Below are 27,584 nucleotides of genomic sequence, written 5' to 3'. Positions count from 1 at the left end.
AAAACAAGGGTCATAGCCCGTTTCCAAAATAACCTTCATAAGTTAATATTTGTAGTTCCTTCCATATTAACAGGTAGATGTACGATCTTTTTAATTAGTTATTTTCATTATGATCCAGTTATGATCATAAATTATGTAGGATATAATTTTCTACCAGCAAATATTAGAAGTAAATTCTTTTCGGGCTCTTCATCCGGCTGCCATGCTCATCATATTTGCGGATGTTAAAATGGAAGACTTTTTATTTGTCATCAAGGCCATTGATTCCGGGAGTAAGGTACCATGTAAGTCTCTCTCTTCTTTTATGCTGATGGGAGCAAGGTTCCTACCAGAGAAAGGCTGGAGAAGCATCTTCCATTATTGGGGAATTAGAGAGAGAAACTTAATTGTCCACATTTTTTTTCCTAAAACACACGTTCAATCATTTCTCAGCATACATATTTAGGTGAAGTATTGGTTCACTTGCGTGAATTCCCAAAAATGATACCCCAAAGTGTGTACCTTAACCTCACATAGTTTTCGTGTTTCTTTCTCCATTGTACTGAAAATTATGCAAAGTATCATTACTATAGAGAAAATTTTTTATGTTATCACTAAAAATTAGTCACGCCATTATCGTAAAATAAATACAGCAGACTCCCAATTATCTGGCTGCGGTATATCCGTGTTGCGGATTATCCGTGCATGATTTCACTCTCGCTCAATATTTCCCACGATCTTTATAAAAAATAAAATCGGACACAAAATCACCGAAGTTATTGCATTAAGGGGGCGCCCTAGCACGGTCGCGGAAGACGATGCAGACCCTTTCTATTAACCAGTTTGTACTTCGCTCATTATAGGTACATAGCGGTTTCTTGACTCAGAATATTTTAAAGCTTAAATCTGTGCCTTGAGACAAAGACGAGTCTTTTACCAGGTTTCCTACAGGAGATACTTGACGCTTAATTTCACGAATTTCGATTTTTTTCAATGACTATCACCACGGCGAAAAATCACGTAAAGAAAATCCAACCAGCGAAAGCATAATATAATCCTTCAACTACAAGCAAAGGCTGCACGTATGCCACACGTCGTAAATCAAAGCTACAATTTGGGAAATTGTGAGACCTTGCAGCCAGTTTTTCGATAACGCGCAGTGGTTTTGAGTCATCCTAAAAACCTTTCCTCCTTCCGCGAGTCATCCTTCACTTCTTTGCCTCCCCTCCTGGCCCTCCCTTCCGAGGCGCGCAGGCCCTCCCCTCAACAGCAACATCGGCAGTCGGTCGATCATAAGTTTTCTTAGCTGCTTGATTTTGAGGTCGCATCGTCGTTCTTTCGTTTTGCGTATTTCTTTTTGTGGTGCGATGGAAGTGTCTAGCAAGCCCCAAGGGAAACGACGCACAGTGGGCTAGAATCGAAAAAAGCTGGCCAAAACCTCAAAATCGATTTTTTTAAGCTAGGAAGTTGAAACTTCGCATACATATTCTCAAATAAGTTGTGCATAACTTTCCAGATTATTTTTTTCCTGTGTTTTCACGTTAACAATATATGTGAGGTCAAAGTTGAACAAATTTAGCGAAAAACTTCCACCCTCGTTTTTTTATGAAACTTGCCGAATTTATCCTCGTACAGTGGTTTCATGAATAGTTTTATCGACAACACTGTTATACCATCGTAATTGACACTTATTTTCTTTCATTTGAAGGGATTTTAAAGATTTTGTTTCATCAATAACCATAGATTTATAACAAAATGGCGGAGCTTGTTTTCAGCCCATTTTTTTACATAAACGTAGAGAAAAAGTAGATATTATCATCGACTTCCACTAAGTAACTTATATCATGTCGTTCTTTGAAGCTTCCATATTATGAATCTAAAGTTAAACCTTGCACCAATTTGCAACCCCGAATTTTAAATCGTTTTGTCGACCGCAAAATCAAGTACTGTCTTGAGCCATTTTCCATCACGTTTAAGGAATACATTATTTGTTATTCTTATAGAGTTTGTTTGTTTATAAAATAGTCCGTTTTTCTACTTTAAGCACACGATTTAAGTCCATTCTCCGTAATAGCACATGGAAAGCACTAAAAGAAAGAAACCTTTCAGTGCACCTCTTGCAGTGCCCAGCGATTGCATAATAAGAGTCATTCGTATCAATATTTATTAATTTTACTTTCTGATGATTATTTTCTATCACTATTATATCTGTTATCCACATATAAAAGTGAATGTGTCCATATTGCATCCACACGCTTGTCGCGTCGCCGTACTCTCCGCCGCCGCCGGCCAGAATCGGAGTCGACCGCACGCTTGAAAAAACGATTTAAAATTCGGGGTTGCAAATTGGTGCAAGGTTTTACTTTACATTCACAATATAGAAGCTTCAAAGAACGACATGATATAAGTTACTCAGTGGAAGTCGATGATAATATCTACTTTTTCTCTACTATAGTTTCTATTATTTTTTATGAAACGATGAAAATGTTTTATTTTTCACGTCTTGATACCATGGTGAGAGAAAAACTTCATGTTAATTCACATTGCTAGGCATATGATCTTACACCGCATAACAAAAAAATTATCAACTTTGATTCTCAAAAGAGAAATCTTGCACCAACCTGCCACCCGACCTCTCCCATCAAGTTATGTGCCTGAGTGTCCAACCACCCGACGAGGTGAATAGATGCGGAAATTTGTTCAGCATTAGTTATAGTTGAGGATATTTCGCTAAAGATGAGACGACATTACAGTTTTCTACACTGCTTACATTATAAATTCCATTTGTGTTATTTTTTTATTTTTTAATATACAAATTACGATTTTATTCATGAGATATATGTTACGGACTCGACGATTGCGTCGGCAAGTCAGAAGCTTGTCTCGGAAAGGGCGCGGCTGAAAGGAAATAGTTTCTTATTCTTGGAGAACCCATATCTCACCGCAATGCACCCGCATTTTGCTAACCACATTCTCCTATGTCTTTCATAGCTCCCATCAGCTCAAACATTGGAAAGGGCTGAAGAATGGCGGCGGGCCCACAGCGGTAACCCCTATTGTGACCGTAAACCCTACCTCAGTCTTACGATTTTTATCCAGCGTTTAAAAAGTTTTCTACTAAAAGCATAACTGTCCGTTTGTAGAAATGCCGCTAACTGCTTTATTGCCTCGTTATATGAAGGGTTTTTGCCATTTTGAGGATCGCTTCTACGTTCTACGAGGTGGCTCGCACGGAGTTTTCCGCAAATGCTTCTTCCCAATTGTTTGAAAAACATTCCTTTCACGATTTTACCGAGCAAATTAGTCAACTTTTACTAGTAAGTGTCAAAGGATACAGTGCTTATGCTACGGAAGCGAGGAACCAAGGTCTATTTTCCCTAGAGCATGAGATTTCAGCATTGAGGACGAACTACCACTACTGGAGGATATCTCGCAACGATAAAAAGGTTCCCATGTTTTCCAAGATAAATATCTCACTGATTTCGTGTGTTGTATTATGCAGGGTATTATATTCTAATTTCGATTTTCATCTTTGATGATTCAGATTGTTGATATTTCGGATAAGAAAAATTGAGCGAATGAAAGTAACACGAAAAGAAATACATGACGTTATTGTTAATGGAAGTGGAAATTCGTTGTCCTCAAAACGTAAATTTGCCGTTCGATATCTTCTCAATAAGTTTAACTGGGAGCAGGAAGTGAAGACGAAGGAAGTAATGCAGAATGTCATGAACAAATACTTTTTCAAGATTATTTCCAGAAATTGGACGAATGCAAGAGAACCAGCGACAGGTTTGAAATAAAACGTCGATGTTGGTTAGAGAAAGGTATACCCACCTGGCATGCATAATAATCTCCTTGAAACTCCTTGCACAGTTTGTAACCTATTATTGTTTAACGTATTCGTATTGGCTTTACTCTCCTCCTAGGCGATTTTATGTCACTATTGCTATCTAATTCCTGGTTTTTCTGGGTAAAGCAGCAAAGAAAGGCCTAAGAAAGACTTAAGAGGTCTAGTGATAGGTCTAACAATAAGAGCAGAAAAGTGACTGGTTCGAGAAAGCAACAGCAGCTGAGCTATCGCTAGCCACAACTGTGACACTGCGCTCGCAAGGGAATGATGCGGCAGCGAAGATAATCACGGAAATGACCACGACCACCCCCACCCGAGGGAAACGGATATTACAGAAATGGAGGAAAATACCTACAATTCAAAATGAACTGACGCCATGAAGAAGCAATATCGCTGATTATTGACGGCAATTTAACAAAATTTCTATCCAAAATTATTCATAAGACTGCCAAGATCCGTGAGTATCAGCTTTATCCTAGTTATGAAAGGGCTAGACGAAAAAAAATCTTCATACACAGAGGGGACATCAGTGGAAGAAAAAAATTTAAAGTGGACCTTCAAAGGCTTCTGAACCACACAGCCTCGCGCATCATAGCAACATTGCCAAGATTAAGTGATGATAAGGGGTCAACTTTTCCCTTGAATGCAAATGAAAACTAGTTGTGGAGCTGGTGAACTTTTTCTTGATTTTTTCTTATGATTTAAATACTTTTGTTAATTTATAATGGTTCATATATAATTTCATGCTTTCCATTGCATTTTCAAAATATAAAATGTTTGCGAGGTGATTTCTGATCAGTGCTATATCAGAAAAAATGATGACACAAAGTTCTACTATTAATTAAGTACTACTTTTGTCTTGAAATGCAGGTTTCGGCTCTCCTACGGATTTTTTTCCTTCATGTTCTGTTTTATTGCTTCTTTTCATCGGTGTTAATAAACAAATATTTCTAGCTCTAACTCAAGTAACCATTGCTTTTCGCATCCAAGTGTGATTTTCAAGCAAGCTAGCTGGCATATATTGTTACATTTTATTAATAATTAATTATGTTAGTTGAATATATTTCACGTAAGTATATATCAAATGAGAAACCTCTCCACTTTTCGTTTGCCACCCGTTTTACCCTTCCGCTTCGAAAACTGCGAGCGATGATGTCTTCATTACGTAAAATGACTCTACATTCCGTTAAAATAACATCATAAACCACAATTCAATGCTGAAATTTTTTTCATTTTGTTTTATTCCAAAACCACTGAATACACCTCAAATTGAGCCATTTTGTATTGAGTGTTCAAAAAGTTCAACAATTATTTACACGAACAACCAAGCCCTGGATAGGGGAATCCTACCCAGGCGGGACTCGAACCCGCGATTTCTTGTTTGGCAGGCGAGGACATTTTCCTGCCGTCACCGAGGTCGGCGGTGTTATGTTGACGACATGCCAGTTTACGTAATGAAGATATCATCGCCAACAATTTCGTAAAAGGTGTTACCTCAAAAGGACCTTCGCATTCACAGGCCTATTTTTTCAGCGCATGAGAGAGAAACCAGAAATTGGCTTCTAATATTTTTAATTGGCTCGCCGCCACTTAGGTGTCACATATCAATTCCGACTGCGAACCCTGTTCCAACGACCCGTATCAAGTTTATCCTGAGTATCAAATTTCTCCTCGGAGTCGTCGCGGGTGAAGTTGGGAGGGGAGTTGCCTTCCCCCCCCCACCCTTTCTCTCCCTCGAGGCGCTTCGGCTTCGGTCTCCATATTCCGGCGCTACGGCTAGAGGCCTTCGTGAGCCGTTAAATCGGGAAATTCAAACGCTAGGGCGCCCCCTTAATGCCGGGCTTATTATTTCCGTTAGAGACAATTTTATTATCTCAGCACGTCACACCTGGTAGGTATCATAGGCATTGACGATGATGGTAAAGTCATCAATTGAATCCATGGCAGAGAGGTAGATGGAGCACCCTACCCAGACAGGAACCCGAGGAGAATTTAACTCTATCATTATTCTGTTTTTTCTTTCTCCCTTCTGCACTAATATTTATTTCCATTTATGGCATGCCTATTGCTACAGCTAAAACTAAAAAAATCTTTATCCCATATCAGCGTCGCATAGCATCATTTTAAATACAGTGAAGAATGATACACGATAACTAAATATGGCCATAAGTGTTGATGTATAATTTTCAAGAGTTCACGAAATTAAACAACATGGCAAAATTTTAAATCTACACGATATTTAGAAAATAATCAGCCCAAAACATGATATATTTCTGGCATCTGGCATTATTTAAGTTTGTTGATAATGTTTATATGTAGTAGGCTGGCAAAACCAAATAATAAGCTCATAATTTCAGATTGACGCCAGGTTTTGGCTCAATCTATTCAAATATGTAGCAGATTGATAATTTTTTCATCCCATGAACATAAAATAATTGATTAAAAAAAGTAAGTGTTTCGTTTAGTTTTGCCCAATATGCGACTCATGATGCCTAACTTGGCTAAAATGATTAGGGTCAGTTACAGAATTGGTGAGATAGGTAGCCCATCCGTATCTTTGCGTGAACCAAGTGGTAGGGCATGCAAACCCACCAAGTCTCACGGGAGCAAGTACAGGCTAAAAACATGTCAATAAATGACAAAACATGTATCGTAGCCAATAAAATGAATGTGGATAGCAAAGTTTTCCTCTTCATTTCCCCGATAATAAAATATATTTCTCCAGCCACTCTAAAGTTAGAGACTTATCCCCGTTGCCAGTAGAGACAAGCACAGAGAACATTACCATTGGATGGAGTAAATAAGAATGGGATGGGTGCTGCCTGGTTGAGGAAGTGGGGGCAGGATGAAGAAAAGCATAGCAGGTGGGAGGAAGAGGGGTGGGTTAAGGGCTTTCAGCCTTGCCTGAGACTACATTTGGGAGCCATGTTTTTTTGGATGCACTCAAGCTCCATCATCCAAGAGGGGTGGGATATGGTAGGGATGGGGAGAAATGCCAGTGGAGGGGGGTTTGGGATACATACCGTATAAGCGCGTGTAAGAGGCGCACCTTTTTTCCTAGAAATTGCAGCCGAAAATGAGGGTGCGCCTCTGACACAAACTTCTTATCTTCCCTCCCACTTCACCGGTCGCAAGTCTAAGGGGAACTGAGTGGCCTTGGTTTTCAGTGTGAGTCAGTCATCTGAAACCCTGGGCCAAAAACAAGCGGCAGGCAGGGGAGTTTCTCCCTTAGTGACGTATTTTTAAAATGCTCCTGTTTGCTTTTCTTGTAAGCATCGCGCCGTCACATCGGTACACCAGAGGTGAACATGGAAGATCGCGCAGGGTTTTTCGCTCCGGAGGGTGCGCTTTTACTGCTTCTACTGGGCATCCCGCGGTATTTATACTGCATATAGTAATCGCTTATCAAGTGTAGAGAAACGCGTAGTTTTGAAGGACATACCTGGTTAATAGTAAATATCTGTCTTGCTGAGTAATTTCCATAGTTTTGAAGGACATACCTGGTTAATAGTAAATATCTGTCTTGCTGAGTAATTTCCATTACGCTGAAGACCTGATTTTCCAAAAATCATCTTCAGACGCTAATATGAGGATTATTGGAACTAAAAATTATATTGGTATTAAAACCTGCTCTTTAAAAAATTCGAACGAGTGTGTTCATTGTTGAACTAAATTGTGGATGGAAGAAATCAGAAATGCTTATAAGTGAAGAGTGCGGAAGGAGAGGTTCAGGGGAAGGAGCGCGATCCCTCCGTCTTCGAAGCAAGCAACGAAATACGGAGGGGAAGGAGCGCGCTCCCTCCCCTCCGTATTTCAAGCTACGAGGCTATGAGCGAAGGAGCACGAGAAGAACACGTCCGATCTTGCATTTGACGTCGTTGCCTTCAAAGTGAAGGGGCGAAGGCGCTGCAATGTGATATATGCAGTTTGCGTAGCCTAAAGTTTCCAGTCCGTCTCGTCTTGTTTGAATGCGCTTATGCTACGCTTTTTTCTTCCGAAATTGTCCTGTTTTGTCTATTTTGAATGTAAGTAGCCTTGTTGTAACTATAAATCTTTGTGTCAAACAATTAGAGCTGAAAAAACTTAAATTCTGTCAGATATGCGTCGCGTTAGATCTCTTTCTTTTTTTGAACCTTGTGAGTGTCATACAATTATTGAAAGCTATCGAGATATCTTCGGGCTCAGTAGATGACTCACCTAGCATTTGGCCTCCATAAACTGGGAGATCGATCAAGGTCAGTTGGTGAGACGGGGTGGGGATGAAACACGTTTCCATTGTTCCCCTGTAACTTGATGTTTTTCCTATTTTCCTGTGGGGTCTCGGTAAGGAAAAAAAACAGCAGAGGCATTGGCTGATGGAGGGCCGAAATAGGCTTCATTAAATCTACGACGTGGTTATTATCCTACGGCGCTGAGATTGCCCAGATTGTTGCCCAAGCTCTTGGGAAGGTTCATGCTATGTGCCTGTCGTATATTGCCTTAAAATTTTCCACGGCTGCAATTCTATTGCAATACTCCTGCGAGAGCATTTAAACAAAATTGTTCGTGAATAGGACAAGCATCGTAGAGCAACGGCGTATGCGAAGAGAGGATCGGAACTCTTTCTACTCTTATGCCGCTATTTCCGCCGCAGTTATCAAAATTAATATATTAATATAAAAAATATTAATTAAAAGAGGAAAATTCAATAACTGTCGAATATACCTCTGCAACACCGTGCGATAGTATTAAAAAAATGCCGCAAAATTTTTTTCTTCATAGCTTCGATGCTCAACATAGGGGTGCGCCTCTTACATACGCTTATACGGTAAGTTGGGTGTCAGGAAGATCAGCAGAAGGCAGTAGGAGAGAGTATACAAGAGGTTTTGGAAAGAAAGATTTCTCATAATGGGGGAACGGGTAGGAGTGCTACATGAAAGTTCATGGTTAGAGTTGGAAATGCCTCTTCATTATGATTGGCCAGCAAAATAAATTGATGGTAAATAGAGCCCTATATTTAAGATACTCCTACTCACTTTCCTCTTCGTCATCACTGCTGTCATGTCTAGCCCCGGATTCTGCTTCTACTCCACTGTTTGCTGCTTAGACACTCGCTAAGCTCTGACTGAAGTCCTTCGCACATTCTCTCATGAATTAAGGTCAAGCCCATCTTACAACTCAACCTTAAGTCAACCTTACGAATCAGCACTTCCAGGACGAAAGAAAGCGAGACACCACCTCCCTCATGAATAGATAGCAAGGTAATTATGCAAAATGCACAGAATTGTCAAATCCCTGTTCAGATTGTCAATAAAGGAACCATTTTGCCCTCAATATGGGCTTGTGTAAAGTATTATAACATCTGCGTTATTCTTTCTACATCTTTCCACCTAGTTGTTGACAACCGCTGTATTTTCCCCGACCTATCCCCCCTCCGTAACGTTGTCTCTAAAATTAAAAATATTTCCTCTATCATTCAGCGACTTAATTCTCTTCTGTCATCTCATTTCCAACTGTTGATTTGAAAAGTGGTGCCACAAGGTTGCTTATTTACTTTTTGCAACAATGTTGAAATTTGAGCAATTTCATGGACTTGCAGCATTCTTTTGGTATGATTCAATTATGTAGGGTTTAAGTAGGGGTGTAAGAAATACCCCGCACCACCTTCCTCACATGTTAAACTACGAATTATTGTCAAAGCGATGTTTTTGAGTATGCACGTAAATAGGGAAATTGTGTCAGCTACAATATTTATGCTGAATTCCTACTTCCCCTCAATTCCTACCATGAGTTTATTAGGCAAACCCTTTCCCTCCAAAGTTGCATTATCATTTACGATTTCACGTTTTGATGCACCACAATAAGAAGTACTGATTTTTTTGCTGCTTTCGCCGGAATAACTAGTTTTGTTGACAATTTTTTTGCCGTAGTTCATATAGACAAATTCCATTTGCTCCTGGGAACCGAATCCGATGTTTGTAATTTAAAAACATTTCGTATTATCATATAGCGACATGTATTTACCACAAGGACCATAATTTCACTTCCTATTATCAAAAATTTCCTAATATCATGCTTCGTATAACCGAGAGTTTACTGTATTGCTGAGGATAGTCAACAATCAGCTCAAAATTTCATTCATAAGCTGCCACAATTGATGCAGGTGGGATGGAGGCAAAACAAACAAATAAGGTTGGGAGAAGATAAACAGGGAAAATGGAATCACTTAAAATTAAATGCTAATAAGTGTTGTAAAATTTCACTTTAAAAGGATGAAAAGAAACATTCCATTGCTGCATAATGGGAGGTATCATGCAAAAAAAGAAAGTAAGAGTAAGGACTTGCAAGGAGACATTGCGAGAGTGATGCTCGAATTCTGGATGCCGATGTTATTTTCTGAAACTATATAGGTAAGGCAGAAAAAGTGTCACAGTCCACAGTTTCTTCCACATAGGCCCGGGTTCAAGAGATATTCGCATGTAAAGATTTTGCGTGCCATGACTTTGCTCAAGTAATCACTTAATGTCCAGTGGCTATGTGGCGGCACGTGTTAGGGCGTCTTCCAGAGACTATTGCTGCTTGCGTCCCAAGTTAGAGTCCCGGTAAAGTCTAATTTTTTTCTGTCTTAAAATTTTGAAATCTCTGTCACAAATCATTCCCCTTTGTTTATATTTTGGCTACCTATTTTTTTAATTTATCATATTATTGTATGGATTTTAAATGGAACTCCAATTGGTGCCTTACCATGCAAATTTGAGGACTTATAGAATTACTTACACGTGAATTCTCGGGTGATGTGCTCATCTTCGCCCCAGCCAGTGCTACCACGGGCTCTTGCATATTTCTAAACTGAACTATTTCTTATGACCAAATAAACACCATAGGCTATCCTCACATTCAGTTACTGACCATAGCCTGTTTTCAGTCCTACCCTTCAAGGCCCTTCAAGACCCTGCTTTCCACCTACTCAACCCATTTTTGAGGTCTTCTTTGTTCAGCTTTCGAACTTTTGTTTTTACTCTTCTTTGTTTAGCTTTTCACACCATTGGGCCTCAGCACCTCATTCAGGGATTATTGAGGGTCAGCTGTGGAAGGAGAGTTGTTGGGATGGAACTCTTCGAAGGACGCTAGAAGACAGGTCATTAGGGAGACAGTGGGTTAGCTGCGGAAAAAGTTTAATGGAGGGAAAGCCCAGTGGAAATGATATTTTGAATAAAAATGTTGAAGTCGTAAAATACTGGTTCCTACAGAAATGGAAGAAAGACATTGAAAGAGAAGCCTCAAAAAACTGCAAATGATTGATGAATGAGTGTAAGATCGGTTAACGGATGCGAGACAGAGGTGTAAATTGGTGCCAATGAGGACTTTGCAGGAGTGGGCACTCTCGGCGGCCAATCAGCATATTTTCCCGACTTTTTTGCCACAGCAAGTTCTACGTGGGTAACCTCTTTAAAAAAGAAATATCCAATTGCGCAAAGAAAAATTACTATGATTTAAAGAAAGGGCATTGCTCACCAAAATATGTATTAAAATCTGCGGAAATGAGCACATTATCTGGAAATTCATGTGGTAAGGCACAATTCAGAGTTCCATTTAAATCCATAAACTAATATGATAATTAAATATCATGAAAGTGGATGTAACACTGATATCTAAAATTATAAGAAGGAAAATATTGACCCATACCGGGACTCAAACCCGGAATGCACGCAGTAATAGGCACTGGACAAATGCCCTAACCCGCACCGCCACCAAGGTACTTAGGATGAGTGATTACTCTGGGGAAGTCATGGAGCGTGAAATCTTTACATGTGAATATCTCTCGAACCCGGGCTAATGTGGAAGAAAGCCGTGACACTTTTTCTACATTACATATATAATTTCAGAAAATAACATCGGCATCCAGATCCCAAACATCACTCTCGCAATGTCTCCTTGTTAGGAGTAACTTAAAAAAACAAAGAGGTAAAATAAATATTCATAATATAATGGGATAATTCAAGTGAATGGAATGAGCAATATAAGCCCTCAGGTTTTTTTTGCAAAGGATACTCTCAGCACCAAGTAAAGATATGGCTTGAGCACCAGCAGCAGATGTCCATGTTGAATTGCTCTTCCTTGGACGCCCTGGCATTGGCTTCCTCTCTGGGAGGACTGAATCCTGAAATTCCAACATAACACATGTAAACACAGAACCAGTGAAAATGTATAATATAATACCATACCATGACATTCTATTCAAGCAAAATGTTTTAATGGGGAAATATAATTGTAATTGATCACCATTGCCAAATAGTTATAAAAAAATTTGGTTTAGCTAACAATTTATATGCTATCTAGAATTGCAGCAATTATAACTATACAAGAAATTGGGTTACATAATTTTTGATGCATCTCCATATTTTTCATTCAAATGGAATCAAGTGACGTAGTTATAAGCAGGTAACACATCATGAAAAGTAGGTATGTTAATTCATACAGTAATATTATATTTTTTTCATTTCATTGGTGTACAATAAAAAACTTCCTTGGGATTTGAGGATATCTAGTGAGCGTTCTTGAAACCTTTCTCTGTACATTATGTCATGGAACTCTACTCAGATTAGGCGTTGGGTCACATAATACATTTTTACCTAAGTTTCAACATGCTGCCCATCAAAACATCAGCAGATATTCAGAACATGTATGTGACCTGCCAGAAAAAAAATCCCTTGACAGTGTTAGCTCTCTTACTGATACGTCATAAGCTAAGGAAATTTGGAGAGAGCTTCTCTGCTTTCACACTTGGATTTGTGTTTCCCTCCGCCCAAAGGATCTGAGATAACCTAGCTTGGTGCTGTACACTTAGTACACTGTACGCACTGTTACATGCTCATTGATGCACAATGAAAGTCTCCTTCTGGTCAATTTAATGCATGTGGGCGATAAGGATGGTGTCGATCTCAGACTGTCTCACTGGCGGTGACGAAGGAGGTGAGAAACTGTCTCTTATCTGGTAAATTTGGTTACAAACAACATGCAGGTTGCTAATCAGACAGTAATATCAGCCACAGGAGCCAGGATTTGTCCAAGAATACAGCCTGGGACATAAGATAGAGATGGATTTGTTTGGATCGGCTCTCTGTCTCTCTCTTTCTGAGCAGGCACTGCAAGATTTTGAGCCTTACTGATTAAACCTTGGGATCTGCGCCACACATATGCAGCACAATCCAGTTACCTTTCCACAAAATCACACTGATCCTTGAACATTTAACTTGTGAGACACTTGACTCACTGGGTTTTTCCATGCTATTCTCTTATTTTTAGCCAATACCCCTCAAAAGTGATGGCATAGGACAGCACAGAGACAAGCAAATCATGTCCTAATAGTGTCTCACTAGGGTCAGTGAGCTTCTATCCCTTGAGGAGCTTCTCATTAATTAATCATAAGGAAAAAATAAGGCCCTAAAGCATACACATGCAACTCCTTTGTGTTAAATTCTTCATACAATGATCCATCAATGCATTAATCAAGTATTCGATTGCTAGGATAACCTATAGCGTTAAGAAGTGAAATGATAAGAGCATTAAAATTCATAAAATTACAACTGTTCGTTGATTTCTTAAGGGTGGTACGGTGAACATTTCTACGAATCACGTAAGATGCGAAACTTAAGAGGAATCTATAATTCATGTTGAATCAACGAGAGAAAAAAATTCAACACCCACAGGATATCCATTCGTTGGAAAAGAACAAAGTTGAAGAAGGTGGTTCAACACGGATTTCTACGACTGCTTCCATGAGGCAAATTCATTTACGTACATCAAAGGCGAAATCAGAATAGGCAGTCAAAAAATACTATTCCAGCATTTAATTTTCAAATTGATAAAGCTTCAATACATCTAACCTCATGCAATTTCATACAAATTCAGTATTAATATACGTCCTACACTATGTAAATTTTACCATAGTAATATTACCTCCGGTCTATTAACACTAGCGGAAGGAATACATCAACTAACCTCTTTCGTGGTAAGCACCTCATGCATTTTAAGCGTTTGATCCACAGGTGGAAGGTACTTCCAGCACTATTCAGTTTGAGAGGCATTCGCCTGGCGATGTATACATCAGAAATCCTGTCCGCATCTAATTGGAATGATAAAAATCATACTGCTAACTTCACTACATTGAAAACATTGACACCACCTGACCACCACCACCAACGGATATTTAACAATCTTGGTTGCGTTCTTCATTTGTTGTCATGATATTGCGATATTGCATAGATGCGTGATGGCACAAATGCCCAAGGGGGTGCCAGGATGTCTCTTGCTTCCTAGCATCAAAACGTTTTCATGAAGAGTTACAAACTTGCTCATCATCAGTGGCGTCACAACCCTCATTTATGTGGCTGCGCATGCGCAATTGGAAACTATTAGCGGAATGCCTTCAAAACCCTGTCATAAATGGGCGCCTAAGGTGTAAATTTACACAGCGTTGCCAATGTTACGTCCACCTATGACCAAGGCTAATAGAATAAGATCTGAAGCCGTAAATGTCACCTTAATGAAGATGTTCCTCTAAATTACAAAATACTTACACCAAGATACCATGACCGTACACCAACCGTACATACTGACCTCCTTAACCATACCACCGCACCACCACCATCCCCACCGTCCTTGCGAGGTCGCATCCAACGTTGCTATGGTTGCTATCAACACACCCACGCCCCACGCCGCCGCGCGATCTGCGTAGCTCAGATAGTTGGTCGCGGTGGCGGTATCGGCCGGTGGTGTTAGTGATGTTTTGTTATTGATAGATTGGTGACTGGTGTGCTCCTGTCATGTTCGTGGCTGTGAAAATGAAAGTAGGGAGCCTCCGTAGAAAATTTCAAGTGTTTTATGTCACCAGATAATTCCTATTTTCTGCCAGTTTCCTTGGCGTAATGAGATATCTTGATAGAGGTGATACAAATTCGTGACGGTTTCAAACGAACATTTTATTTCCACCCGGTTGGACAATTATTCACTGCCGGTGCTGTCCATGCACACTAAGTCAAAATGGTAATAGCAACTTTTGATCACAGCTTACAAGCTGATATAGTATTTGCGATTGAGGGGACGGCAATAAATGGAGCATATCTCAATGACATCAAGACAAATTATCTTATTCCAACCATAGAGTGAGTTATTTTTCCTTGTTCCGATACGTTTTATAATCTGATAGCTTCCCTATTTTATTGGATACTTTACTCATGACGCAACTATCAATTCATGTTTTACTATTACAGGTATTTCAGCCAAGGTAGTGTAGAAGAGCGGGAGTATATTGCAGAGGTAAGACTAACAGTATATTTGTTGTAGTTGCTTAACTTTACAGTTTTCGTTAACGCAAGTAATTGATGTTTGTGAGGCTCCTTTTCAGAATTTCAGTGTTCATAATCTCACCGGCTGGCTATTCTGCAAATACTGTCATCTCTCAATAAATTCTCTTGACATTGTTATTATTATAAGTTGGCTAGACATCAGTCAGCCAATCATTGAAAGTCTTTGATGCCGGTGGAATTAGATAGATTGAGTTAGCGTTCAAAGGGGAGGTGGCAGCTAATGTTTGCATCAGGTGATACAGTTATCTCAAAAGAATATTTCATCAAAATATAACTCTTATCTTCATAATGCCCTAAAAACAGCGTCACGAGCCTAAACATTTACATGTGTACACACCGTATGACGCTCTCTGGGGTGAAATAAGCTTGTGGACCAAATAGAAATAAGTTGGCAAGAAATATCACTTTTGAACTCTTTTTATTCCAAGCCAGTAATGACAGTCCACTCTTTTTATTATACAAGTTAATTTCATTTCTATTACTTTTATTAGATTGTTATGGTGGGATCAAAGTTAAACAAGAGTAATTGCCACCTGGAATGTGAGAAAATTTATGAAATACTTAGTTCTTAAGGTGAATGAATATGGTATAGGGTTGGTTTGTCCTATGGGTAGGTGAGTACTCTCTGATCTGTTGCGGGGTCGATAAATGGAATGGTGGATTTAATTAAAACAAGGGGGTTTTTGTTGCTGCAACTACCAGTGTAACCTGTGTGCTTATTTTCTTTGACTGCCTTGTTAGTGTGCCTGTGTAGCAATTCCCACTTAGCATAGCAGACTCTAAAGCAGAAGAATGGAAGGTTATGACCCTCAAACACAGATCTACTTATTTTATGATACCCATTTTTTATGCCTCTTCACCTCTGCTTTCACTTGCCTATGCTCTTTGGATAAGAAGGACTAAATGTAACATTCTAGAACCTATACTTGTGCACGCTTTGTATGAGAATCAGTGAAAATTTCTCTTCTTTTCCATATTCACAGAATAGCAACATCAACTATGCCATTGTAACATACTTTGCTGCTGACTGTCTCCCAAGTCCCAGCAGTGAGTGCTATGGACCATACACCAGCCCTCAGAAACTACTGAATGTACTAGATAAAATAGAGTGAGTCTTTATGAGTATTCTGGCTCTCCCATATCATTAACATTTTTCTTGTAATCCTATGGTAATTATTTATTTGCAATTGTGCTTTAATACAAATAAGATATGTGATTAAAATACTTATCATTTGCAACTGACAAGGGTGACTGATATTCTGCAAACTTAGTATTTGTATCTAGCCTTATATTTCTAACTCTATGCTGAAAAATGTGCTGTGCAACCTGGATAAAATGAGACCCCATACAGCTCAAATAAACACTTCTTATAGCGAATTGTCGCTTTTCTGGAGGTGGAGCAAATAATGGCCAATAACCCTATTGTCAACACATACATAGGAACGGGATCTGTATGGTGATGGAAACATTCCTCTCTGATACACCTTAGCTTACATCCAAATGAAGGGGATGCTTTTATGAATCACTTAATTTTGTTACCCTAATTAGCCATTCAATTTATTATTGATGTACTGAATGTAAATCATGCAAAGCATATCTTTGTCAATCATTGTCCCAATGCACAACCGGTGAAGCCACTTTTTTATGTACATATGCATTTACGTGATCATTCTATTATTTTGGTCTTTCCCATTGAAAATTCAAGATACTAATAAAACTGTATCGCTGTTATTTAATGCCTCAAATGCTTGCATTGCTGTATTGTTATTGTTCCTAACTGTTTCGCAGAAATAATGTGAAATAACACATCGCATTTGTTTCTGCAGATGAAAATGGTTGACGGTGGTAGAACTACCCTACCTCGGAAGACCTTTTCTATAATCCGATGTAATATCTTCATTGTCTACACTAAAAAGTTTGCTTAGCATGCATAATGATGTGATTAAAATTGCCGTTGTATAAAAAAGTTCCATTTTGAGTGTCACATGGGTAATATATGCAACAAAGAAATGAAAAAGCATATGCATCTGATGGACCCTAAGGCCAACGAAACTTACAAGTATGAATTTATCGATTTAACATTCTCAATAATTTCTGCAAAACATGAGAGAGAATGGAGAATTTTTTAATTAATTAAACTGAAGCCCAGCAACAGATTTTCTCATGTCATTTCTAACAGTGAAATTTCACTTTCACTGTTTCATTACCTGCCTCTAGAAGCATCATTGCAAGAAACACCCCATACAGCAAGGGTTTTGTCGGGGAGTAGGTTGGCGTAGGCTGTAAGAGTTCCCTTTCGTCTGCTTTATATCACACAGGGAATTTTGTATTGTAATGGTTCAACGTTGGTTGCCCGGATGAAAAACCGCGAAAACCACCCATAAATGATAAACCTCCTTACGTTGCCAGTCAGGACGATTTATCGAAAGATTTAATTTAGCATTACAATAAATGCGGGGGATTCCTGTTCGCAGCTTATTTCGTGGTGAAGAGATCCGAATTGGGGTAAGGCACGTGACGGATCGGCGGCAGGTGAAGGAAAATAGGTTTCGTAGGAATACCCAAAGAAATGCAAGGACCCTTTCATTCAGCATTCACATAAATATATTCAAAAATAAGAAACATCTTACATGAGATATTTAACCAGATGAGTGAAAATGATTGGGTTAGTGATGAATGGATGAAATAACAAATGATTTATGCACTTGGCATTTGAAATTACCATGAAATAATAATAATGAAAAATATTTAACAAAAGTCAAAAATATATGCCGTTAAGCAGACTCGTTTCAATTATTAGACTTCGTTACACTTTTTAATATCTGGGAAGTAATAAAGTCTGTCCCAATTGCACATTTAAGTTCCGTTGCTGACTAAGTTCACTGAGGCGTCGATGAATTTCACAAGGTGCCTTAACAGTGGTGTATTGCTGCATACGGGGACAAGTACACGGACACGAGGGTGGTATCACTGAGGTCAGGGCAATGTAACTTTACGTGACCTGGATGACCACCGGATGACTCCGTTCCTTGGTGCCGTGGTTCGGGCTGGATGCAGGCTCGTCTATTTCTGTGCGGCCTCCTATTTTCTCGGAGACGGCAATGTGCGCGGCCTGGCTGCCCCTGGAACCTCCTTGGCGACCACCTTCGGATTTCAGAGGGGATCCTCCAACTTGGCTTCCCGTCTTTTACGCCGATCGCTGCCTTTCGCCTCACTTTTTCTCGTAGTGCACAGTCAGCAACACAATGTACAATTCTCTCTTTTTTCTTCGGTGCGTTCGGCTTTTATACACTCCCATCGGGGAGTGAGGGGGTTCCGATGCGCACGCAACAGATACACAAAAAAATAGGGGGAAACCTTGGGCCATTCAACGGGGCTGACCTCCACTCACACCGACTCACTCATCCACTCCACCTTGCATACTTGGGTAGGAAAGAGGGGAGGGGGAGGATGGGAAACGGGTGAGGATGGTGAACAAGGGAATAAAGGCTAGGGTTGGGACGGCCGCAACCGTCACAGTATAAGCGTGTGTAAGAGGCGCACCCCTATTTTGAGCATCGAAGCTATGAAGAAAAAAATTTTGCGGCATTTTTTTTTTACTATCGCGCGGTGTTGCAGACGTATATTCGATAACTGCGGCGGTAATAGCGGCATAAGAGGGAGTAGAAAGAGTTCCGATCCTCTCTTCGCATACGCGGTTGCTCTACGATGCTTCTCCTATTCACGAACAATTTTGTTTAAATGCTCTCGCAGGAGTATTGCAATAGAAATGCAGCCGTGGAAAATTTTAAGGCAATACACGACAGGCACATAGCATGAACCTTCCCAAGAGCTTGAACAACAATCGGGGCAATCTCAGCATCATAGGATAATAACCACGTCGTAGATTTAATGGAGCCACATTCGGCCCTCCAGTAGCCAATGCCTCTGCCATTTTTTTCCCCTTTCCGAGACCCCACAGGAAAATAGGAAAACATCAAGTTACACGTGAACAATAGAAACGTGTTACATCCCTACCTCGTCTCACCAACTGACCTTGATCGATCTCCCAGTTTATGGAGGCCAAATGCTAGGTGAGTTATCTACTGAGCCCGAAGATATCTCTATAGCTTTCAATAATTGTATGACACGCACGAGGTTCAAAAAAAGAAAGAGAAACAACGCGATGCATATCTGACAGAATTTAAGTTTTTTAAGCTCTAATTGTTTGACACAAAGACTTATAGTTACAACTAGGCTACTAATATTCAAAATAGTCCAAACAGGACAATTTCGGAAGAAACATGCGTAGCATAAGCGCATTCAAACAAGACGAGACGGACTGGAAACTTTAGGCAATGTAAACTGCGTATATCACATTGCTGCCCCTTCGCTTTGAAGGCAACAATGTCACATGCAAGATTGGACGTGTTCTTCCCGTGCTCCTTCACTCATAGCCTCGTAGCTTGAAATACGGAGGGGAGGGATCGAGCTCCTTCCCCTGTTCCTCTCCTTCCGAGCTCTTCACTTATAAGCATTTCTGACTTCTTCCATCCACAATTTAGTCCAACAATGAAGACACTCGTTCGAATTTTTTAAAGCGCAGGTTTTGATACCAGTATAATTTTCAGTTGCAATAATCCTCACATTAGCGTCTGAAGATGATTTTTGGAAAATCAGGTCCTCAGCGTAATGGAAATTACTCGGCAAGACAGGTATTGACTATTAACCGGGTATGTCCTTCAAAAATACTCGTTTCTCTACGTTTGATAACTGACTGACTCACACTGAAAACCAAGGCCTCTCAGTTCCCCTTAGACTTGCTATCGGTGAAGGGGAGGGGGGGAAGATTAAAAGTTTGTGTAAGAGGCGCACCATCATTTTTGGCTGCAACTTCTGGGAAAAAAGGTGTGCCTCTTACACACGCTTATACGGTACTTCTTAAGGCTCCTGGATACCTCGACCAAAAACTACACTGCAAACGTCAGGGCAGATTCGTCTGAGGCCTCTGTTATTCTACACACATAACATTTGAATGCTTATTTACGAAGAAGAAACATAGATATTTATAATGAACATCGTAATTTTTCATTTCTCATTTTTCATGCTGCAATATTGACCACGGAAAAACACTAAATTCGGCAAAATTGGCTGCCTGCTATGGCGTGTATGAAGGCAAAACCCAAAATTTTTTTATGTAGATTTTAAACGATAATCCTTTATCTTCTTATTTATCCTTACCATTTTAATGTACTCCTCATGGTAGCGACACTGAGTCCAATCCATGCGAACCTTTGCACGCTATTTTTGCTTTCTCCACGGCAGTGACATTCTTCAGTTCACATTGCCTTCAGCTCTGAGCGAGACTCAGCGCGCAGGAGGAGGGGCAAAGGAAAGAGAGCGCTTGCATGGAGTCTGTTGCTGTCATTATGCCGGCAGCCACCATGTAGTTTTTGTCTTATGGATGTTCTTTGCTGCATCAGGGGCGTTTTGCGTGTGATGTATACTTCATTCTTCTGAGCCGAATTTTGGTCTAGTTCAACAACACGCTTAGGGACAGGAACTGATTAACGGCAGACGCATAGATTGCAACGCACTATTTAACAGTACATAGCTTCATTGCTAGAATACCGTCAAACCATGATGATGCTTTTTCATGAATAATTGTTCCAATGTAATTAAAAAAGACGTACAGTGGAACCTTGTTAAAGCGAGTACGGGCTATAGTGAGGCCCCCGCTATTACGAGAGATAGCCGATGCACCGCCAATTGATCCTATAATTATTATTATTATAGTATTCTACCGATTAAGGTAGGTTTCCATGGAGTATTTGAGAAGCGATCTGGGAGCCTCCCTTTCCTTCCAGCACTGCCTTCTTTAATTCACTGTAAGGCCTACTCTCTTTCAATCTATCCAAAAATCCTATTCTTTTCCTTCCCCTCCCTCGTTTCCCTAACATTCTACCCTCCAACACCATTGTCAACATCCCCTCCCCGCTAAGTACTCGCTCCGTCCATACCTTCTGTCTCCTGCGTATCTCATCTAAAAGCTGCCTCTCCTCGCCAACCATATCCAGCACTTCGTCGTTCCTTTTCCTCTGCATCCATTTCACCCTCTCCATTCTTCTCCATACCCACATCTCGAATGCCTCCAATCTTCTCTCGTCTTCTTTCCTCAGTGTCCACGTTTCCGCACCGTAGAGAGCTACACTCCAAATCAAACTCTTCACCAGCCTTTTCTTTAAACTGTTAAACAACGATCCTCTCAGAAGCTCCTTCCTGTTCATGAACGCCTCCTTCGCTAATGCTATTCTCTTCCTGATGTCCTTACTACTGTATCCGTTTTCCTCTAATGTACTGCCTAAATAGTTGAATTGCTCAACCTGCTCAAGTTTTTCACCTCCCACCTTTATCTTGAGTCTCACATTCCTCGCTCGTGATGCTTTACAAAACCGCATGACCTTAGTTTTCTTGTGATTAATCCTCATCCCATACTCCTCGCAACGTTCGTATAACGCATGCACTAGAGCCTGAAGCCCCCTCGCTGACTGGCTGATCAACGCCTGGTCATCCGCGAATCTCACTGATTTGAACATCATTCCTCCCACTTATATCCCAGCTTCTAACTCATCCCACGCTTCCCTTACCATCTCTTCAGCGTACACGTTAAAGAGCAGCGGCGATAGAGGACAGCCTTGCCTCACACCTCGGCCAATGCTTGCCCACCCAGGTTCTCCATCCGCTATCCTCACTTGCGCAGTCTGGGCCATATACAGATTACGAATCAGTCGTCTATCCCTCCAATCTACACCCATTCTCTTGAGAATATCCATTAACTTCACCCAATTCACCCTATCAAACGCTTTTTCAAAATCCACGAAACACGCGTATACGTCCTGGTCATATTCTAGCCTCCTCTCCACGAGGGACCTCATTATTGCTATTGCATCACGAGTTGACTTCCCTTTTCTGAAACCAAACTGATCTTCGCCCAAATATTCGTTTGCCCTCGCCTCCATTCATCTGTTCAATATCCTCAGTACCACTTTTGCCGCATGCGATATTAGGCTGATAGTCCTATAATCTCCGCATTCCACAGCTTTCTTCTTTTTCGGAAGCAGAATTAAAATAGTCTTCACGAAATCTTCCGGCCAACATCCCTCCTCGTAGATCCTGCGCACTAGTTCGAAAACCTTTTCTTACCTTCCTTCCTTAGATTCTTCAGAAGCTCACACGGGATATTGTCCACGCCTACTGCTTTCCTAGCCTTCATATCACGAAGTGCTCTCTCTATTTCCGAATCTAATATCTCCGGTCCAAGATTATCCTCCTCCACTGTACTTTCCTCCTCTAGAGTCAATCTCTCTGGTCTGTTCGTTCCGTCATACAGGTTCTCCACGTATTCCTTCCACCTACCCTGTACAGAGGGGAGGACAGAGGGCTTCTAGATGAGAAACAAGGGAGGCAGATAGTTTGGATGGAGCGAGTGCTAAGGAGGAAGGGGATGTTGAAAACTGTGTTAGAGGAAAGAATGTTGGGTAAACGAGAGATAGGAGGGAGGGAATAAGAGTTTTTGATGGAAAGGAAATTCGTTTTGAATTAAGTAGGAAAATTCATGAAAGGAGGGTATACTGCCAGAATGTTTCGTAAATAATTCACACAAACCAACCTTAATCGGTACAATACTTAAGTAATAATACATTAATTTTGGCATATTTGTTTCTGTACACATTATTTTTATGAAACTTGTAAAATTGCCTAAAATACCATAACACGCATCATCGTCATCCTTAGCGTCCAGTTGCAGCCACCAGGAAGAAAAAATTGCTTCCAGAGATTCTTCACTTGATGATTACAAGGGTGGTTCAATAAGTCTTTAGAAAAACCTATTAAAACAAATTCTATTGATTCAATTTTTTATGTTTTTCACTATAGTATTTTCATTTTTCGTCATCCATATATCAACAAAAGTTATGTATCAACATGGAAAATCATCAGACCTACAAAGGAAAAGTGCCGGAACAGTTGCTAAAATGACTACACGATTGCATTTTTTCTCCTCTGTGAGCAAACGTGGCAGGAATCTTGCAGAGATTTTTTTCACACCCAAAATTTCTTGCAGCATTAAAGCAATTTTGCATTGCAAATTGCCTCTGGCCTTACCTATATTGCACTTTGATTTGTATATCACTTCAAGCCATATCATGGATTTTGCCAATCATTTCGGGGGTAGACACAGGATACGCATCGGGAATGATGTCCATTTTTTTGGATGTGCGGCCTTGTTTAAATTCATTAACTCAATCACAATAGTAGCTAATGAAAAAGCAGATGTGCCTTGAACTTCATGCAACTCAGCTTTGATTTCTTTATACGTTAACTCTTTCAAAAACAAGTGTTTGATCACCGCATGAAACTCCCTTCTATCCAATTTTATAAACAAATGAAATTTGTTCACTACAATCGGTAACAAAGATGAAAGTATGGGATGGATGCAGCTAAAACTTTAACAGCTGACTAGTCATGAGTGCTGCTTTCTAAGAGAGCATTTTCTCGGAGATTCTAAGGACTTATTGAATGACTCTCGTACTGTGAAATCTGGGAAGGAAATATTTATCTGAGGTGAAGATAAGATATTTAATGAAATCCAGGGGTATCAGAATATTTCACAAAAGGGGTTGTGTATACTTTTCATTTGGACTTGACATGGATTTATTTCAGGAAAAAATGAGAGGGATAAGGCTTTATGGGAATGCCTTATGGTGGAGTGGTTAAAAACATTTTACCTTATTTACCTTCTTCCAGAAGTATTGAAATTGGAAAAGTAGGAAATGAATGTTAATATATTTGGACGTTTATAATTGACAACGAATTCTACGAGGCATTTTGATGGTTTGAAACACCATTAAGAACGAGCGATATTCTCAAAAATATCAAGGTGTAAGCGCGTGGTTTCTATTGGGTTGGCACTCCAGAGGAATTATTGAAATCAACTCATTTAGTGAAGGTATTTATTATCAATCACACACCGTGCGTCGCACACATGGCCTGCGGCCTTTACACATGAGTACTTTCCGCCGACTGCCCGCTGCCTTTTCCACACGTGGCCTGCAGCTTCCCGGAAGGTGCTGATGGCAGCATCACTCCCACGCACTCTCATGAGTGCCTATGCATGGGGATCAGAATAGCATTACCATCCGGTTTCACGTCTCTGCGAACTCAAGATGTTCCGCTTACAACTATACCCCCTCCAAAGTGAATTGTTGAATATCCTAAAAACATAACAATTCAATACTAGAATACATGGAAACCATTAAAATCACAATAAAACAAAGAAAGATGAAAAGTTACCCAATGATAGATGAAAGAAAGAAAAAAAAAACTTAAAGCACTTAACAGAAAACCATACAAGTTGAAATATATGAATCAATTCAAGTGGATCAATAGGTCCAGAGTTCAATCTTCGGCCGTGGCCTACACTTTCCTAGAATCACAAATTCCCACCTTCCCAAGCACTCGTCATCTTTGCACAGGAATCCCTTGGATTTTAAAAACCCTCTTGGCAATTCACCGCCCACGACCCCGCCCCACACTACTTATGCACTTCACACATTACACATTATCACTGTTAAGCTATACCCTTCATTTTTACAACCTTAAATCTAACATTGCATACCCATTATCTAGGGGTCCCCGCCCCCATCCTCGTATCCTCCCCTCAGCTCTGTCAAACAATTGACCTATTAATTTATACTCATTATTCATTCCTTCAAATCAAAATTAATTACCACCATCCAATCGTGTTCTATTAACCCCACATCTTGTCCACGATCAAATACCAAACCGTTTTTTTTTTTTTTTTTTTTTTAATGGCACCAATTCTTGAGCCATTTCAAGTCCCGCTATCCCAGCGGCGACTAAAATGGCGAATACCAAGGTCATTGTTCTTGTTCGTCTTCCTCTAGAACCGTGGACAAGGGTCCTTGTGATCGGAGCGAATAGGAGTGTGAGGGCGCTGGAGAAGGGGACAGGGGAGGGGCTGCGGTTCTCTCAGCTGTTCGCTGTCGGCTGCCGAGGGGGTAAGGGGACCGCCTTGGGAGGAGAGGGGAAGGCGGTGGAGGGGAGGCTGCTTCGTTCCTCTGGGAGGAGCTCTCATCTTGGTTGGGAGGGGGGGAAACCACTCCTTCTCCCTTCGCCGGCGCCTCGCCATCTGGAGGGGTTGAGGGGGGGGAGTCAAACCCTTCTCTGCTATCCGTTCCCAGCTGGCTGGCCTCTGGAAGGTCGGCGTATCCCCGCGGCTCCACAGATTCGAACTCTATGTCACTGCAAGGGGGTAGAATTGGGGTTTGGGGAGGAAGGGGTGGATTCTTCCGGGGTCTTCCTCAGGGGCGAGCACGTCTCCTTCCTAGATCTGGGGGTGGAATAGAACCTGAATAAGGTTTCACAAGATTCACATGCACCACAATTTTTCAAAATGGAAGCTCCAACTCTAAATTGCAATCGGACAAAACTCTTATCACTCGATACGGCCCTTCCCAGGGGCAATGAAACTTTTTCACTTGCCCTGGCTTCAAACACGGGTCGCGTAAATATACGTAGTCGCCCACCTCGTATCTGCATTGTTTTCCCTTTGTTTTTACCCCCTCTGCTTGCGTCTTTTGTGCCCTCCGATTGTTTTCCTTGCAAACTTCCCACAACTTTGTTAGTCTCGCACACAATTCTCCCACAGCCGGGTGCTTAGACGGAACACCATTCGCCGCCATGACTTCAAAGGGGGAGGCCATCGGAAATCCGAATATCACTTCGTGGGGGGAGTACTCTGTACTCCGGTGCTTTTTAATATTATACACAGAGACTGCATAGTCTAATAAAGAATCCCAATTATTGTTATTGTAATTCACGTAATGGCTCAGTATTTGGGCGATCGTGCGATGCACTCGCTCAACCCTCCCATTCGCCTCCGGGTGATACGATGACTTGCGTAATCGCTTCACTTCGAGCAGTCACATCTCGCGGAACAACTCCGATTCAAAATTGGTTCCCTGATCGGTGAGGATCGTCTTTGGGACTCCGAATCGCAAAATCCAGTTTCTAACAAGCGCCGCAGCCACCGTCTCCGCAGTTTGGTCGGCCATGGCCATCATGACTACATACCGTGAAAAGTGATCCACAATTGTCAATATGAACCGGTTTCCTTTATCTGTTCGCGGCAAAGGGCCTACAATATCTAGCCCTAAGAACTCAAACGGCCGCGAGGCATAAGGCACTTCCTGCAAGGGGGCCTTAGTGCCTCCATACGGGCTTCTTCGATTGCACGCAATGCAGTGCTTGACGTGCTCCCTCCCGGCTCTTTCGATACCTGGCCACCAATATTGCGATACTAGTCGAGTCACCGTTGCTTCCCTGCCTAAATGTCCCGCCATTATATGATCATGGCATTGCTTAAGTATTTCCTCCCTACAGCTTCTCGGCACCACAGTCCTATTCCCCCGTTTCGTTTTCCTAAACAACACGTTGTCGATTACCGCGAAATTTTTGTCTTCCCTCCACCCTCGGCACTCCTCATCACTCCCTTGCGCATCCGCAAAGTCTATCGCTCCCTCAGCGACCACGCCCCTCACCTTCCGGCTGAGCGTGTCGGCATTTAAATGCGCCTTCCCGGGCTTGTGCGCTACTTCGTAGTCGTACTCGCTTAACTTAAGTGTCCAACGCATTAGCCTGCTGCTTGGATCCTTGAGACCAAACAACCACTTAAGAGCAGCATGGTCAGTACGATCAAGAATTTACGGCCGAACACGTAACACTTAAACTGTCGCACTGCCCACACGACAGCGAGGAGTTCCTTCTCTGTTGTAGTATAGTTTATTTCGGGGTTTTTCATTTGCCGAGACGCGTATGCCACGGGGTGTTCCTCCCCATCGATCACCTGCGATAACACGGCCCCTATTGCGAAATTACTCGCGTCCGTAGAGATGATTAAAGGTCGGTTGAAGTCGGGGTAAATTAACACCGGACTTCTCGTCAACGATTCCTTTAAACTCTCCACAGCCTCGTCACACTCAGGCTTCCAATTAAAAGTAGTCCCTTTCCGCAGCAACGCCGTCAGTGGTCGGGCGAGGACGGCGTAGTTATCCACGAACCGGCGGTAATAGTTCGTAAGTCCTAAAAATGACTGAATTTCCTTTGCCGTTCTCGGGGTTGGGTAATCGCGCACCGCAGCAACTTTTTCTGGGTCGGGCCTGATCCCGTTGGCGCTGATAACATGGCCAAGGTACTTTACTTGTGGGAGGGCAAAGTCGCACTTAGTCAATTTCAACGACAGGCCGGCCGCTTCCAACTTCTCGAATACCTTGCTTAGCCGTGAGGTGTGCGTGTCAATCGAATCGCTAAACACGATGACGTCGTCTAGATAAACTAAACATTCC

The 27,584-nt window shown here is 41.2% G+C and overlaps 2 protein-coding genes across 6 annotated transcripts in view; one reads left to right on the top strand and one right to left on the bottom strand.

Annotated features, from left to right (window-relative positions):
- Window positions 1-14,477, bottom strand: part of LOC124170498 (membrane-associated tyrosine- and threonine-specific cdc2-inhibitory kinase) — a 48,520-nt gene extending 34,043 nt beyond the window's left edge. Inside the window, exons 1-2 of one of the 3 annotated variants that reach the window (XM_046549259.1) lie at window positions 14,432-14,477; window positions 11,864-11,972 (exon numbers count right to left, since the gene is read on the bottom strand). In XM_046549259.1, coding sequence (XP_046405215.1) covers window positions 11,864-11,972; window positions 14,432-14,443 — 121 coding nt within the window. In that variant the 5' untranslated portion in view covers window positions 14,444-14,477. Of the gene's footprint in view, window positions 1-11,863; window positions 11,973-13,813; window positions 14,115-14,431 lie in introns of those variants that run through there. The other 2 variants (XM_046549261.1, XM_046549258.1) reach the window with 2 other exon arrangements.
- A 38-nt stretch (window positions 14,478-14,515) lies between these two features.
- The window catches only part of LOC124170497 (mediator of RNA polymerase II transcription subunit 25-like), a 116,863-nt gene continuing 103,794 nt past the window's right edge, over window positions 14,516-27,584 (top strand). For all 3 annotated transcript variants that reach the window (XM_046549255.1, XM_046549257.1, XM_046549256.1), the window contains exons 1-3: window positions 14,516-14,976; window positions 15,085-15,130; window positions 16,164-16,288. In XM_046549255.1, the coding sequence (XP_046405211.1) occupies window positions 14,855-14,976; window positions 15,085-15,130; window positions 16,164-16,288 (293 nt within the window). In that variant the 5' untranslated portion in view covers window positions 14,516-14,854. The remainder of the gene's footprint in view (window positions 14,977-15,084; window positions 15,131-16,163; window positions 16,289-27,584) is intronic.

This window comes from Ischnura elegans, chromosome X, assembly GCF_921293095.1.
Source record: "Ischnura elegans chromosome X, ioIscEleg1.1, whole genome shotgun sequence".
In the NCBI taxonomy this organism is placed as follows: domain Eukaryota; kingdom Metazoa; phylum Arthropoda; class Insecta; order Odonata; family Coenagrionidae; genus Ischnura; species Ischnura elegans.
The sequence above is the reverse complement of the archived record's forward strand: the minus strand, read 5'-3'. Positions and strand labels throughout refer to the sequence as shown.